We start from the raw sequence: 17,084 nt of genomic DNA, 5'->3' as shown, positions 1-17,084 counted from the left end.
CCTCAGTCAGTGTGGATTGGCAAGAGCATCTCCTCCACAACATCCATCAGTGCTGGAGCATGACAGCAGTGTGTACTCAGTCATCTGCTCTACTCACTTTACACATTCGTCTGCCTGGCTCATTACTAGAACAACACCATTATACAAATTTGCTAATGACACCTCCGTATTTGTCCATATAGGATTCAAGATTCAAAATTTCTTCATTGTAATAGTAAATAACAGGTAATAGAACATGAAAATGCCTTCTGCCTGATGTAAGCCAGACAAAGAATCACCAGTAATGTGGCCCACCACCCCTTAAAGTCTGAGAAAATGAGAAGCAAAAGAGCGTCCCTTCACTGAGTATCGATGGATTCACCTCCAGTGCTCCCCTGGCCTCAACTCGAGCCCTACATCCAAAGCTCTGACGATCAGGAAGCCTTCAGTGCCCAAGGCCCTTTGGAGCTCTTCTTGCCCTCGATACCCTCTCAAATACTGGCTCTGATACCTAGTTCACATCAGTCAGTCTCCTCTTCCCCCTCCGCAAGTTTCCTGTAGTTTATGTGGGTTCATCAGCCACTGCCTCGGTTACTGTACTCTAGGGTTGTCTCCTCTGTTTCCCCTCAATGGGGTGAGCTCTCCCCCATTTCTGGTGCCCTCCATTGGTCTGCTGCTTCCTGCAATCCCTCCTGGTCGCTTGCTCAGCACCACCATTTTGGCCACGACCCATGGTGGCAGGATTTCAGTTTAAAAACAACATCTCTAACAGGCCATTTAAATCCTACATGGAGTCATCAGTACTAAGACTGGGAGGTCAAATCCTTTGAGGCAGCACTCTGTCTCCGCTCTCCGGGGTCCAAACCAGCAGCAGTGCTGCCATTTATTTTTAGCTTGAAAACTTAGCTGAATGGTTACCAACGGCACCTTTTCACTCAATGTCACCTCTACCAAGGACTTGATCATAGACTTTAGGAAAGGAAAACCAGAAGTGTACAGTCCAGTGGTCACTGGGGGAATCAAAGGTGGAGAGGGTGAGCAACTTAAACTTTTTGGGGTCACCATCTCAGTGGACATGTCTTGGACCTATCATATTAATGCCATTGTGAAGAAAGCCCGTCAGCGCCTCTACTTTCTCAGGAGTTTGCAGAGCTTCAATATGACATTGGAAACCTTGGCATACTTCTAAATAGATGGTGGAAAATGTGCTGACCAGCTACATCAAGGCTTGGTATTGGTGGGGGGTGGGGGGAGAGGGGGGGGCACTAATACCTCTGAGAAAACCTAGTGGACACAGCCCAGTATATCACAGACAAAATCCTTCCCACCCATCTCGAACATTTACATGGAACGTTGCTGACAGAGAGCAGCAGCCAGGATCAAGGATCCGCACCATCCAGGACACGCTCTGTTCTTGCTTCAGTCTTCAGGAAGGAGGTACAGGTCCGACAGGACTCGTGTCACCAGGTTCAGGAAGAGTTTCTACCCTTCAACCATCAGATTCCTAATCAACAGACCCATTCAGAGACTTAAGGATTCGTACTTTGTTCATTATTTATTACTGCACATTTATATTTCTGAATTGCACAGTCAGTTTATTTTCTTTATTTCTGTACATTTCTTTGTATCTTATTTTGTTGAAAACTTTGCAATTACATGGAAAGATAATGTGGAATTAAATATGGCATGCTGGCAATAATGAGTTAAGATCCTGTATTTATATGGAGAAAATCACATATAATCTGCATGTTAGTTATTTTGTTTGTTCAGATGTGGTTGTCTCATTTGGAAATTTTGGGTTTGGAAATTTCTTAATTGTTTTATTGTAAATTTGACACATCACACAGCGTACGTAATTAACTGATATATGGGTTTTTTTGCTCACATTGAAGGGTCTGTTGTGGGTGAGGGGGTGGTTTTGTTTGTTTTTAGAGAGAGAGAGAGAGTGATAGAGGTAGAGATATTAGAATGACTGGTATGTTGTGATGTCCTATGTGTCCCTCTAACAATGAATGTGAAATTTAAATTCCTCGCAGAGAGTGGTGGGAGTGTGGAACCTGATCCCTGCTGAATTGGGAATCGCAGGCTCAGTTTTGACAAGAAGAATGTGGACATGATAGGAGAGGTATAGAGGGATATATTCCGGGTGCAGGTCAGTGGTATGAGGCAGAATAGTAGTTCAGCACAAAAGTTCAGCACAGACTAGATGGGTCGAAGGGCCTGTTTTGTGCTGCAGTGTTTTATGGACGGTTGTGGCGATATGGATCAAGTGCACACAGTAGAGTTTTAGATTAATTTTGTAGAAGAATGATTTATATCTCACTTATATTTTAATTCTTTTGACTTGTATCTCAATGTAAAACCTTTTGCTTTTAACACAAGATGGTTCACAAACCTTTAGTGTGACGTAAGATGGCTGAAAACAGTTAGTCGACTGCAAATACGACCTCGCAAGCCTGTTTTGAGAATAGGCACCTATTGTGTAGATTCTGCAAGGACAAATACAATGAAAAGCAAAGATAAAATTAACATTACATCATTCTATTTTGACTTATGAAAAGTAAGCACCAAAACGCCAGGTTCCGGGGCTGGGAAACCATTTTTTCATATATGGAATGATGTAACATAAGAGAGGGTCATTTGAAATTTGAAATTGTATGAAACCTGATATACCACAAGCAAGGCCCATACTATAGGCTTTTATTAACAGAAGAAGCCACCTCTACTGACCAGTGGGATGTTGCACTATCTGATATACCAGTAGGGGGAGCCAATCTACAGTCATAACCAATAGCAAGTAGTCAGCATAATACATTACATCACTACACAACCATCTGTATCTTTGAAGTGAGAGCTGAGACTTCAGGGAGATGCCTGCTTGAGACATCCCCTGACACTTCCCATGTACGAATTGAATATTTATAATAAAACCTGCCGCTTTGAAGAGATATTTTTGCTGTGTGTTCTTTTGTAGTCTGATTTCATTTCAGAGGCGTGGGCTGACTTCCACAATTTGAGAATCATGTTCAGTCCAGCCAGGTGGATTGTGGGGCCCGTCCTGTCCTGTTCTATGTTCCATCTTATCTGGCCTTAACACAGAGACGGTAAGGGAGCGGACAGAGGGTTATTCCAAATTTCGCCTCCCTGTAGCTTGGCCTGGGCTCATTTTCTGGAAGCACGAACGTGAAGCGTTGGAGCATGGACGTGAAGAAGAGGAAGAGCTCCGTCTTTGCCAGTTGCTCCCCCAGACACACACGATGACCTGAAGGGAGAGGGACAAGAATGGTTAGTGTCCTGGCACAGGGACAGATGGTCACCAACTGAACAGCAACAGACTCCCACGTATTGCTGTCTGTAGCGTGAACAAATGCTCTAATGACTGGAGGGAGAACAAATGCTTTTATTAGCTTATAACTATGGGTAGGGTTCAACAGTAGTCTTTGAACCCCACATATAACCCTGGTTCTGGGTTTAGGCGGGTAGCCAGAGTTATCTGTGAGCAGGAGGGGGGGTGGTACTACCAGTGAATCCCAGTTCACTGCATTCACCCTTTCCTGTAGAATTTAGGGTCTGTGAATGAAGACAGAGAACATGGTTCAGAAAAAAAAGTTGAAAAATATACAGTTATTTACACATTTACAGATTTAAGTGGTCGGGGGTCTGGAGATATTGGTGAAGCATCTTAGCACTGGGGGACCTTGGGCTACTTGGGTCCTCTTGTGAGGGAGGGGAGGCAGGAAGGGTCCCCGGCTCAATGGTGGAGGGGGATGTACTTTCCTCCTGATCCGGATCCTCCAAGGCCCTGAGTGGGGGCAGCGAGAATGAGCTTTGTGGCTCGCAGGGCACTTGAGGCAAAGGACTCTCTGTCCCAGTGGGTGCCAGGTCGCTGATGGAGATGTCTGCTTGAGATGTACATAGGGTTGGCATGGAACAGTTTCACCCTTTCCACCAGGGGGTTGGTCTTGCTTCTCCCCACGTGCTTCTTGAGAAGGAGTGGACCAGGAGTGGTGAGCCAGGTTCAGAGTGTAGTTCCTGATGTCGACCTTATTTCAAAATTGAATAGGATCTTGTGAGGAGTAGTTTTGGTCGTGATACATAGTAGCAACCGATGGAATGGAGAGCCATAGGGAGGACTTCCTGCCAGCGTGAGTCTGGAAGGCCTTTTGACTTCAGGGCCAGTTTGACCTTTTCAACCTGCCCGTTCCCCTGGGGGTTGTAGCTAGTAGTTCTGCTGGATGCGATGCCCCTTGCCAGCAGGTACTGATGTAGCTCATCACTCATTAAGGTTGAGTCCCGGTCACCATGAATATAGCTGAGATACCAGAACAGGGCGAAAATGGAGTCTAGGGCCTTTATGGCTGACAAAGTAGACGTGTCTGGACATGGGATGGTGAATGCGAAGTGGGAGTACTCGTCAATGATAGAGGAAGAAAATGTTCCCATTTGTGGAGAGGAGAAGTCCCTTAAAATCGACATCAAGCCATTTGAAGGGCCTGGATATCTTGATCAGGTGTGCTTTTGCAGGGTGATAGAAGTGTAGCTTGCACTCCGCACAGACCTGGCAAGACCTGGTCATTTCCAAGGTCACACTTTTAAGGTGACACAGGAAGTCCAGACCCAACACAATTCATCAAGTATATACAGGCGAAATTTACAGAACCACCCCCACCCCCAACCCCCATTTTAATGACAGATGGACTATAAAATGTTGTGGAATACACGTAGAATGCGACTGAGACACAAGAAATATGCGGTAACTGGAAGGATACATCTTTAGGTTGTATTCTTGAGCAGTCTGTGAGTCTATGAAGCTTTCAGTAGAGCCCGTATCAATTAGGCATTTAATGGAATGTCCGTTTACCTTCACAGTCATTATGGAGTTGCTGAGCAGGTGAGGTCTGTCCTGATCTAGAACCATTGAGGCTAGGACCCAGGAGACTCCATGTTCCTCACTTGAGTGGCCTTCACCTTCTTGGGTTGCCTTGCATGGGTAAGATGGCATCGGCCACGTGGCACAGCAAGATGGCCGCCCTCCTTCCTCCTCTGACAATGATGGCGGTTTGTTTGAAATTGGATCGCGGCAAGATGGCCACCTAGTCTTTTTGCATCATTTCCTCATGGCCACTGCCACTCTCTGTCGCGTGTAGTGCAGCAAGTAGGCTCAGATGAATTCAGGGCAAACGGCTTGGGGAAAACCCTCACCCAAAGTCCTTTCATGCCACAGCTGGAACACACGGAGTCTTTAGCCTGACAACGCGATCAGGGATGCTGGCTCTTGCTGCAGTAAGAGTGCTTCCTTGCACGGGAAGCGGGAGCCATTAGGGCTGGGGTAGCGGGAGCAACTGATCCTTGGAAGGGGGTTACTTCAATGTGCGAGCTCGCTGGCTTCGAGGTCATTGTTCCTGAGCTTGGCCAGCCAATGTGGCTAGCCAGGTCCTTCCCAACTCGAGCAGTCACTGCCTCATGTACCTTGAGTGAACCCTGCAACTAGAGTGTCCCGGATTTGTTCTTCCTCACTAACATGACCCGTAGCCACTTCGTAACTGCACTTCTTGACAAGTGTCCACAGATCCAGCAAGTAGTCATCGATGGTCTCTCCTGGCCATTGGCAATGCAGAGCAAGTTGGTGTCTTGCTAGGACCTCGTTTTGTGATCTCAGGCACTGAGCCTTCAAAGCCTCGATGACAGCGTCATATGTAGTGCAGTCCCTGATGACTGCATTCCCTTTTGTTCCTACCCTCGCAATGAGTGCAGACCTCCTTAGTTCATTGGTGTGGAAGACATCTCTGGTCATGCCCAGGTAGGCCTGGAAGCAGTCTAGACAGTATGTGAACTCCTCAGCCACTTCAGAGCGTCTATCAGTAGCAAACCTCGCTTGAATAGTGCTTCCATCATTTAGGGAATAAGCTAATAAAATTGTAGCGTGAATAAAAGCTCTCACTTCTGGAGGGAGAACAAACACTTTTATTAGCTTATAACTATGGGTAGGGTTTCACAGTTGTCTTCGGACAGGTTCTGGGTTTAGGCAGGAAACCAGGGTTATATGTGAGCAGATGGGGGTGGAGCCGGTAGGCGGAGTCAGCCATAAGCACAACAAACACCCTACCAGTGCCAGCAGGAACTGAAGCCCTGAATTCCATGGAGGAAAGATATCAATTCCCACTTTTGATGAGGAATTTCCCCTAAACTTGATCCTCATTATAAATGGTAGTGGTCAGTCATGGGATCTCTCCAAGCTTGGACGCAACAGTGTAACAACACAACTCTTGTTGTGAACACACACTGGGGTGTTTACTCCCATCATTTCCCAACGTTAAAGGGAGAATGAAAAATTCCTTTCTGTAATGGAAGATTTAAACCGTGTTTCTTACTTTTGCAGCCAAGGCTGAGAACCTGCTTGTTGCATATGAATTAGTAGACACACCTAAATTCCAGCATGGGGCCCAGGGATGCATATGAATCAGTAGACATTATCCAACTTCCACCATGAGGCCCAGAGATGCAGTTGTCTTTTGTTGGTCGTAGACTGTCAGGAGACCTTGAAAATAATTAAATCATTTGTTCAAAGAGATAAGATCTGAAGTAAACAACTTTTGGGTAATATAAGCCATGGTCCCACTGCTGAAGTTTGAGACTCTCCAAGAGGTGGCAACATCTCTCAGCAAGAAGAAGAACTTCTAGAGTCCAGCTAACGTCCCGGTCGAGGGAGGTAGAGAAGTTGCTACCGGCGCCCCGACAACCTATACAAGTGTGCAGTCGTTGCCTCGCTTCGGCAGTTGGGACCAGTCCAGGCGTTGATAAGTATAATTGGGAAGGGCTTGCATATTGTAGTGTGAATTCAACTTTAGATTTAGTAATAAAGACTTGTATAAACTGAACTGCTCTCGGTGTGTGTCTATTTTATTTCGGTAGCTCAGACACTGTGACCAATCTAAAATGAACAAAATGAGAGGTATAAGTTTACCCAAGACAATCACACATCAAAAACAACTTCCTTTGCTTTTGCCCCTTGGCTGCCTAACACGAAAATTAAAATAAAATGATGGAAAACCTCAGCAGAAGGACAGAGAAATAGTTGACGTTTCAGACCATACAACAAAACTGCAGATATTTGTTCAGAACTGTTGGTTTATGCCTTAAATTCAACAGAGCATTACAATACCTTCCCAAGAGCAGAGAGTTTCATGAACTCTCCAGCATCCATCCCAAAATCCACCAGAATCCCAGCTTTTCTGAGTAACTAACTTAACCACCCCCAACTGTGTACTTGACCTGCTCCACTCAGTCCACCTCCACCCCGATTATTATACCAACAGCCCATACATAGAGTTGTGGAGTCATAGATTTTCATAGCACAGAAACAGGGTCTTCAGCAAAATTTAGACATGGCAAACATATTGTCTACCCAAGCAAGGCCCATTTGCATCAGCCGACATCCTTCTAAACCTTTCCTATACGTGAATCGGTGTCTTTTTAACATAACATTTGTACCTATCTCAACCTTTGGAAGCTCATTCCATATACCGAACATCCTCTCTGTCAAAGATTTGCGTGAAAAAACATTTCCCTTCTCATATTAAATCTATCTCCTCTAGTTATAGATTCCTAGAAAAAAGACAACGTTTATCTACTTTTTATTATCCACTTAGTTTTATAAACCTCTACAAGGTTCCCCCTCAGCCCCTTAACCACCAGGAGGAAAATTCCCAGCCTTTCCATGCAACAGCGAGAACTCATGGGCAATCCTGACCAGGATGTCAATGGATCTCCTGCCTCACTTCTTTCCTCCAAAAAAGAAGTGGACAACTACAGCTCCCTCCTTTTGTACGGGCCATGGACCCTACGTTACCTGCAGAGAACGGGATGAAGGCTTCTGGCTTCACAAAGTTCCCATCCGAGTTGAGGAAGTGTCCTGGATTAAACTCATGTGGCGTCATCCAAATGTCTTCATCAAACAAGGCCGAGGTAAGGTTTGGGATGATGGCTGTTCCCTAGAAGTCATTTAAGGAGAATGTATTTGTAACAACCATCCAAGGCAATGAGGAGATATATTTCGATTGTGAATATTGTCATGGACAATAGTTCTTGTTTCCCCCCCCCCCATTGTGATCCAATGGTATTGAAGCCTCATCACAGGTCACTGAGGCCTAGCGCTGCACCTTAGTTCTCTGGGCCTGTGTGTTCTTGGTCCATTCGATCATAAAAATTATAGAATTGCTCCCACCATCACCCCACCTAGAAACAACCCAAGGAACCCATGGCTACATGTAATAAGCTGACAAGAAGATAAGAAATTGGAGAGATTACCTGCCCCATCAAGCCTGCTCCTCCATTCTGAGATCATGGCTGATCTGGCCATTGATTCAGCTCCTCCAACCTGTCTTCTCCCCATAACCCTTAATTCCCCAACTATCTAACTCTTGAATACGTTCAACCCTGCTCCTTCCCTGGGCACAGAATATCACAGATATATTACACTCCTGGAAAAGCAGTTCCTCCTCTTGTCCATCTTAAATCTACTCCCCCATGTCACCGAGTTCTGGTCTCACCTACCAGTGGAAACAACTCTCCATCCCTTTCATAATTTTGTTTCTACAGGATCCCATCTCATCCTTCGAATTCCAGCGAGTATAGTCCCCAGCAGCTCAATCTCTCCTCATAGACTAACCCCCTCATCTCTGGACTCAGCCTGGTTAACCTCCTCTGCACTGCCTCCAAGGCCAGACTATCCTTCCTCAGAGAATTCCTTTTAGTGGTTGCTCATTGGCTGATGGTCACTCTCTCTCTCTGCTGGGATTTCTTTGGGAGGGGGTTGGGGAGTTCTGTGTTGGGCTCTTGGCTTCAGTGTCAAGGCTGGGAGAGCAGTCAACACTCAGGGAGTTGCCCTGAAGAGGTCAGGGTGTGCAAAGGCATCACAGCCACCTGCTAGAATGTTGAGGTGTGGTGGGAGAGGGGAAGTAGAAAAGGGGGTACAGTTAAAGGATGGGGCCACGAGGCAAGAAAGTGAACTAAGGGGAAAGGGGGCAAGGGAGGGAGACATAAGCAGGGCAGTTGAGTCAGAGGGAGAGAGAGACTGGGGAACGAAGGCAACTCAGAAGGGTAACCTTTGTCAGGTAGGAACAAAACCAGGTGGAGGAGAGGAGGCAGGAAGAGGTGAGGGAGGAGCACAGGCTGATGGGTAAGATTGGAGGTGGATACCAGTGGGAGGGCAGAAAAGCTGAGGTTATGTGGGAGCTCTCTGATAGAAGGAAGGGAAATGGGTGAGAAGTTTGAGAAATGGGCAGGAAGAGAGAGACACAGAGGAGGAGGCTAAAGGAAATGTTAATGCCATCTGGCTGCAAATTGCCCAGATTGAATACAAATGTTCTGTTCCTCCAAAGTACAGGTTGCCCCATCCTCCCTCCTTTCCTCTCTTCCCCCTCCTCTACCATCCCCACCCCCTGACCTTCTTTATTCAGGAACCTGCCTGTGTCTTGCTTATCCCTATCGTAGGGCCAAGGTACCAAATGTTAGTTACCCTTAGATGCTGCTTGAACTGCTGGATTTCTCCAGCACATTTACACATCACCCTTGACCCCAGCATCTGCAAACTTTCTTGCTTCACTCAGAAGTGAGGTCAAAATCCGGGTTCGAATCCCGCGCTGTCTGTAAGAAGTGTGTACGTTCTCCCTGTGTTTGCGTGGGTTTTCCCCGGGGGCTCCGGTTTCCAACCACCCTTCAAAACATTACTAATGTGCGGGGATTGTAGGTTAATTGAGTGTAAATCGGGGGGCATGGACTTGAAAGTCGAAAGGCCCCATTACTGTGCTGTGTGTCTTTTTTTAAATTTTATTTTTCATTTGTATCAAATCATATACAGTATTTATCAATAACATAAGAATAATTAAAAACTAAAACACAAAAGTAATATTTTAATATATTTTCTCCCCTACTCATCTCGCTCCCTCCCCAAAAAAGTAGGAAAATAAAGAAAAAACACTGTCTAATAAACCTATATCTTTTAATTAATTAATTGCAGTTTACATAACAATCTTAACCCATAATTAGGGCGGGTTGGGTGGGGTGTGGTGGATGCTGCAGGCAAAGTCGTAGCAATAAAATCCATGTCAGGGTTTCCAAATCTTATCAAGTTTTTCTGATTGTTTCTATAAATTATACGTTATTCTCTCTAATGGGATACAAAAAAAGAAAAAAAAAGGAAGTGAGGTCAAGATTAGATTTGCCCTGATCTTGCTGAAGGTCAGAACAAGTTTCAAGCCCAATTATTCCTCCTATCTCTTAGGTAGTAGAGGTGGCTGCATATCCAAGATTAACTCCAGACCATACCTTAGGGATGGTGTAACCCATGATCGTGGTATCTCTGTACGTTTGGTGAGGCAGTGAAATTGGAGCGATATTCCTTAAACGTTGGGATTCATGGATAACGGCATTCGTGAATGGCATCTCCTCACGGTCTTCCAACTTTGGCTTTCCTTCCTTCCCAATAACTCTGTCAATCTCCTCGTGGACCTGGGCTGCAGGGAGAAAACAAGAACCAATTTTGGGAAACACTCAGGTGCTGTCTGACCTGGGTCAATATTTAGCATTTTGATTGACAATTTCTTGGACATCTTTCATGACTCCAAAGAAAATTGCTTTTGACATGCAGGATATCAACTTGCAAACAAGAAAGTGTCACTTCCACCACAGATTCAGGGATCACTCCCATACTCTTTTGAAATAGAAGGTGGACAGGGCCTTCAAATACACTCCCCCCAGTGAACCAGCACAGCAGTTGGAGGGAGTCCTCGATCCAAATTACAAGGGGACACTTTGAATCTCAAGATCATTACCATGTCCAGGTTCAAGGTGTTCCTTGCAACGGTCCATGATGAAGGCTCTTTTCCTAAGAGAGGCTGACTGAGAAATTGTTTAAACTTCAAACACAATTCATTTCTCTGCATTATTGCAGAATCCATGACCATCCCATGCCAGATGATGCCATCTCATCTACGTTCCAGATGGTGGCCACCTCATGTTCACAATTCAGCATCGCTGTTTATATTCTTGCACAGCAGCCACTCCTAGAAAACTCGAAGGGATCTATGGCGAAGATGTGCAGTTCTGTTTCTCACATTTAATCGGAACAGAGAAGAGGCTTCACATCTACTGAGACCCAGGTTCAATCCCAACACCCAGTGCTCTCTCTGTGGAGTTTGCACGCTCTTCCCGTGACCTCATGGGCTTCCTCCAGTTGCTCTGGTTTTTCCAACACCACAAAGAAGTGTGCATTGTGAGTTTAATTAGCCACTATAAATTGCCCCAGTGTATAGGTGAGGGGCAGTATCCATGGGAGGGGGGGAGTTGATGAGAATGCGGGGAGAATACAGTAGGGTTGGTGTAAGTGGATGGTTGATGGGTAGAATAAACACAATGGGCCTGTTCTTGTGGTGGATGACTCCAATAGAAGGCATTCTGCTGACAACAATCAAGTTGAATGAGGGAGTTTGTCTCTGATCACATGATCTAACTCAGACACAGAAATAACTGGTGCTACTTACACTGCACATCTGGATAGAGCACCATGAAGAGCAAGGCCCAGCAGAGGGTGGTGGAGCTGGTCTCCGTGCCTGCAGAAAACAGGTCAAGGACCGTATTGATTATACCCGACTCCAGGAAACTTGTTGTGGGGTCGTCCTTTCTCTAAATAATTAAAATGGGAAATACATTGTGAGTGAGCACAACATGTTCTGGAGCAGAGATCTGGAGTGGGAGAGGTTTTCCCACCAAACCTGAATCAATGGGGCACGTTCCTCTGCTACAGGCTCTCCTGCCACAGTGGACTGGGTCTGGGTGGCTGCTACAAAGGGAGTGAAGGCCTCCCCCACACCTGAGCAACCAGCTCATTATAGGTTCAGCTGCTGCACTGCTTTCCTCCGGGTATCATCAGTGTTTAACACATGGCTCGTCACTTCTGGTGACTCAGCATGTGTTCAGCGGGGACCATGACAAATCACTGGCCAGGTCCAGCCTCTGTGTCTCAGCCCGGGGAGAGGTGGGGCAGGGAGATAGGTTGAAGCAAGATCAAACAAAATACCCAAGGCTGATCATCATCTCACCATCCCAGCCCACACAACAGCAGGTTGCCCACAAACATTTAATGCCACTGGACTTTAGAACTTGCAATGAAAATCAGAAGATACTGCAGCTGCAGAAAATCTGAAATAAAACCAGAAATCACTTGAAAAACTGAGGTCAATATTTGAAATCCTGCGACCACGAACTGCACCCATGATGGTGGCACCTATTAATTGACAGCAGTCACGAGGGGCTGTATGCTCTGGGGAAGTGGAAGACTGGAGCAGGGCACAAGAGGATACGAGGATCACCCTCGTCTGGGAAAGAGCAGTGGAGGCGATGAACTGCAGGGATGGTGACTATGGTGGCAGACCGGTGAGGGGGCTCTGCCGCTGAGGGACGAGTGCGTGCGGTGGGCTGCTGGCGACTCGAGGTGGGGAACCCGCGGAAGCAGTGGGATGCTGGAGACCTGTCAGGAGATTCGTGCCGGGCTGCGGCTGCTGGAGACCCAACTCGAACTGGCTGGAGGGGTACCAAAGAACCAGGATGCAAGGAGGTGCCAATGGCACTGAAATGTTCCTGACTGTGTCGGGGTTCAAATCTGGTTGCCAAGGGCTTGAACTGTATTCAATATGACTGCGGTAGCAATGTAGGCAAATCTACGGACGCTCGGTGACTCTGGCAGGGGGGGGGGACACTCCCTTTTGCTTCTCTTCCTCTGACTATAAATCTGAAAGAGGCGCTTAGGCAATTCTTGCCAGTGGTGAATCTGTCTGCCTTGCAGCAGGCAAACAGAAATTTAATGTAATATCATACCGTTTTATTACTATGACAATAAATTGAACCATTGAGCAGGTCAGTTCATCTGCGCAGAGGGAAACAGAGTTAATGTTAAAGACCCTCATCAGAAACTTGCAACTTCCCATCACATACCTTTTTCTGCTCTGCGAGGAAGGCATCGATGAAATCCCTGGGCTCATGTTCGTTCAATGATACTTTATGCTCCGCGACTACTTCTTGTAAAAAGTGAACGATCTTGATTTGGTTTTTAAATATTTTATGGTGTGGACCCGGGAAATGAGAAATAAATGGTAACACGTTCAGCAACTGGAAAAAAAAGAGAGGTGGTAGACAAGAAATTCTGAAAATGCTGGGGCTCTAGTCCAAAATATTTCTGTCCAACCTCTTTCTGAATTTGCTGAAAATTCACGCACTGTTCATATGAGAAATACTGAAAATCCGCATTTCCTTGGGCCTTCTAGAGTATTTCTAGTATGCTGAATATTTGAAATATTTGGCATCTAAGCGTTATTTTTTGTTTTTCCCTTCTAAAGCTTTGAGGCGAGAGGCTGATAGAAAACACGATAAACTCGGATCACCATCGCTCGGAGGTCCCCAACAAGAAGAGGGTGGTTCTATATTACACCAACCTGTGACAAACTGGAAACTTAAAGGAAGAGAAGATAAACATGTAAAACGTTGCTCACTGTTTCAAAAAATTGCAGCTGCTCGAGAAATCTGTCATATAAACAGAAAATTCGGAAACACTTGGCATCAGGAGAGAAAAAAATCAGTTGACGCTTGCGAGTGGATTCGCAAATCCAAATGGAGAGGGGAGATGTGGTTGTCCGACAAGGGAAAAAGGACAACTCAGGAGGGGAAGGGGAGGTTGGGGATAAAGAAGATAGAAATAAGAGAATAAGGAAAATGTTGGATGTTGTAGGAATGTTGTCTGGTAAAGAGTTGAAAATAAGAAAACAGAAATGGAAAAGGAGGAAAGGTAATGATGGAAAAACGGAAAGAGAAGATAAACAAAATATAAAATGGCTACGCTGAACTATATGACTCTAAATATTAATGGAATACATAACCAAATTAAAAGGAAGAAACTACTAAATTTACTGAAAAAGGAAAAAATAGATATAGCATTTGTCCAAGAAACACACTTAACTGAATTGGAGCACAAGAAATTAAAGAGAGATTGGGTAGGACATGTAACAGCAGCATCGTATAATTCAAAAGCAAGAGGAGTGGCTATATTAATTAGCAAAAATGTGCCATTTAAAATAGAAGAGGAAATAATAGATCCAGCAGGGAGATATGTTATGATAAAATGTCAGATATATTCGGAGCTTTGGAATCTACTTAATATATATTCACCTAACGAAGAAGATCAAAAGTTTATGCAAGATATCTTTTTGAAGGTAGCTAATACGCAAGGGAACATACTAATAGGAGGGGATTTCAATCTGAATTTGGATCCAAATATGGATAAAACGGGGAAAAAAATTAACAGGAAGAACAAAGTAACCAAATTTATAATTAAATCAATGCAAGAAATGAAACTTGTGGACATATGGAGGAAACAAAACCCAAAAGAAAAGGAATACTCATACTACTCGACTAGACATAAAACATACTCAAGGATAGACCTATTCCTGTTATCAGCCCACATTCAAGAGAGAGTTAGGAAAACAGAATATAAAGCTAGACTATTATCGGACCACTCACCCCTGTTATTGGCAATAGAGCTAGAGGACATCCCTCCAAGAATGTATCTTTCTTCTTCTTTGGCTTGGCTTCGCGGACGAAGATTTATGGAGGGGGTAAAAAGTCCACGTCAGCTGCAGGCTCGTTTGTGGCTGACCAGTCCGATGCGGAACAGGCAGACACGATTGCAGCGGTTGCAAGGGAAAATTGGTTGGTTGGGGTTGGGTGTTGGGTTTTTCCTCCTTTGCCTTTTGTCAGTGAGGTGGGCTCTGCGGTCTTCTTCAAAGGAGGTTGCTGCCCGCCAAACTGTGAGGCGCCAAGATGCACGGTTTGAGGTGTTATCAGCCCACTGGCGGTGGTCAATGTGGCAGGCACCAAGAGATTTCTTTAGGCAGTCCTTGTACCTTTTCTTTGGTGCACCTCTGTCACGGTGGCCAGTGGAGAGCTCGCCATATAATACGATCTTGGGAAGGCGATGGTCCTCCATTCTGGAGACGTGACCCATCCAGCGCAGCTGGATCTTCAGCAGCGTGGACTCGATGCTGTCGATCTCTGCCATCTCAAGTACTTCGACGTTAGGGGTGTAAGCGCTCCAATGGATGTTGAGGATGGAGCGGAGACAACGCTGGTGGAAGCGTTCTAGGAGCCGTAGGTGGTGCCGGTAGAGGACCCATGATTCGGAGCCGAACAGGAGTGTGGGTATGACAACGGCTCTGTATACGCTTATCTTTGTGAGGTTTTTCAGTTGGTTGTTTTTCCAGACTCTTTTGTGTAGTCTTCCAAAGGCGCTATTTGCCTTGGCGAGTCTGTTGTCTATCTCATTGTCGATCCTTGCATCTGATGAAATGGTGCAGCCGAGATAGGTAAACTGGTTGACCGTTTTGAGTTTTGTGTGCCTGATGGAGATGTGGGGGGGCTGGTAGTCATGGTGGGGAGCTGGCTGATGGAGGAGATTAAACCCCATGCTACTTAAAAGACAGGATTTTAGAGAATTTATTGAAAAACAATTAAAAATGTACTTTGAAGTAAATACGGAATCAGTGGAAGATAAGTTTATACTATGGGACGCAATGAAAGCATTCATTAGAGGACAAATAATAAGTTATGCAACCAAGATGAAGAAGGACTATAATCAGGAAACAGAGCAGTTGGAAAGGGAAATAATAAACATAGAAAAAAAATTAGCAATAAAGGAAGACACAACCAAAAGAAGAGAATTGGCGGATAAAAAAATAAAATATGAAACATTACAAACATATAAGGTGGAGAAGAATATAATGAAGACAAAACAGAAATATTATGAACTAGGTGAAAAAACACACAAAATCTTAGCATGGCAGCTTAAGACAGAGCAAACTAAGAAAATGGTATTGGCAACAAGGAAAAAAGACAAACAAATTACATATAATCCAAAAGAAATTAAGGAAAACTTCAGAGAATTCTATGAACAATTATACCGAACTGAAAACGAAGGGAAAGAAGGGAAAATAGATGAATTTTTGACTAAAATTGAACTACCAAAACTACAAATAGAGGAACAAAATAAATTAACAGAACCATTTGGAACAGTAGAAATACAAGAGATAATAAAAAATTTACCAAATAATAAGACACCAGGAGAGGATGGACTCCCAATAGAATTCTACAAAACATTTAAAGATCTAATAATACCGCCCCTCCTGGATGTAATCAACCAGATTGATGAGACACAAAACTTACCAGATTCATGTAAAACAGCAATAATTACAGTGATACTAAAACAAGGGAAAGATCCACTCTCACCAGCGTCATATAGACCAATATCTCTGCTAAACACAGATTATAAGATAATAGCTAAACTATTAGCAAACAGATTAGCAGAACAGGTACCGAAAATGGTAAATTTAGACCAAACTGGATTTATCAAAAAAAGACGCACAACAGACAATATTTGTAAATTTATTAACTTAATTCATGCAGTAGAAGGAAATAAAGCACCGGCAGTATCAGTTGCTTTAGACGCAGAGAAGGCCTTCGACAGAGTAGAATGGAATTACTTGTTCAAAGAATTGCAAAAATTCAGTTTACCGGAGAAGTATATTAATTGGATTAAAGCATTATATGAGGGACCGTTAGCGAAAGTGACAGTAAATGGACATGTATCAAAGCAATTTAACTTAAGCAGGTCAACGCGGCAGGGATGCCCACTATCACCATTATTGTTTGCGCTAGCTATAGAACCACTAGCAGAATCGATAAGAATAGATAATAATATAAAAGGAATAAAAATAAAAGACAGGGAATATAAAATCAGTCTATTTGGGGATGATGTAATAGTGTACTTAACAGAACCAGAACTATCAATAAAAGAACTATATAAGAAATTGAAGGAATATGGAGAAGTGTCGGGATACAAGATAAACGTAAATAAAAGTGAAGCAATGCCTATGAATAACGCGGATTTCTCAAAATTTAAGGAGGAATCCCCATTCAGATGGCAAATGCAGGCAATAAGATACCTAGGTGTGCAAATAAACAAAAATCTAGGCCAATTATATAAACTCAATTACAATCCACTA

At 44.3% G+C, this 17,084-nt stretch overlaps 1 protein-coding gene across 8 annotated transcripts in view; it reads right to left on the bottom strand.

Annotated features, from left to right (window-relative positions):
• Positions 1-1,515: 1,515 nt before the first annotated feature.
• The window catches only part of LOC138749390 (cytochrome P450 2D4-like), a 62,032-nt gene continuing 46,463 nt past the window's right edge, over positions 1,516-17,084 (bottom strand). For 6 of the 8 annotated variants that reach the window (XM_069910656.1, XM_069910652.1, XM_069910658.1 and 3 more), the window contains 5 exons: positions 12,970-13,143; positions 11,520-11,661; positions 10,306-10,493; positions 7,829-7,970; positions 1,516-3,241 (listed from right to left, as the gene is read on the bottom strand). In XM_069910656.1, coding sequence (XP_069766757.1) covers positions 3,060-3,241; positions 7,829-7,970; positions 10,306-10,493; positions 11,520-11,661; positions 12,970-13,143 — 828 coding nt within the window. In that variant the 3' untranslated portion in view covers positions 1,516-3,059. Of the gene's footprint in view, positions 3,242-6,403; positions 6,518-7,828; positions 7,971-10,305; positions 10,494-11,519; positions 11,662-12,969; positions 13,144-17,084 lie in introns of all 8 variants that reach the window. The other 2 variants (XM_069910653.1, XM_069910655.1) reach the window with 2 other exon arrangements.

Source organism: Narcine bancroftii, chromosome 14, assembly GCF_036971445.1.
Source record: "Narcine bancroftii isolate sNarBan1 chromosome 14, sNarBan1.hap1, whole genome shotgun sequence".
Taxonomy (NCBI): domain Eukaryota; kingdom Metazoa; phylum Chordata; class Chondrichthyes; order Torpediniformes; family Narcinidae; genus Narcine; species Narcine bancroftii.
Note: the sequence above shows the minus strand (reverse complement) of the source record. Positions and strands in the feature narration are given on the sequence as shown.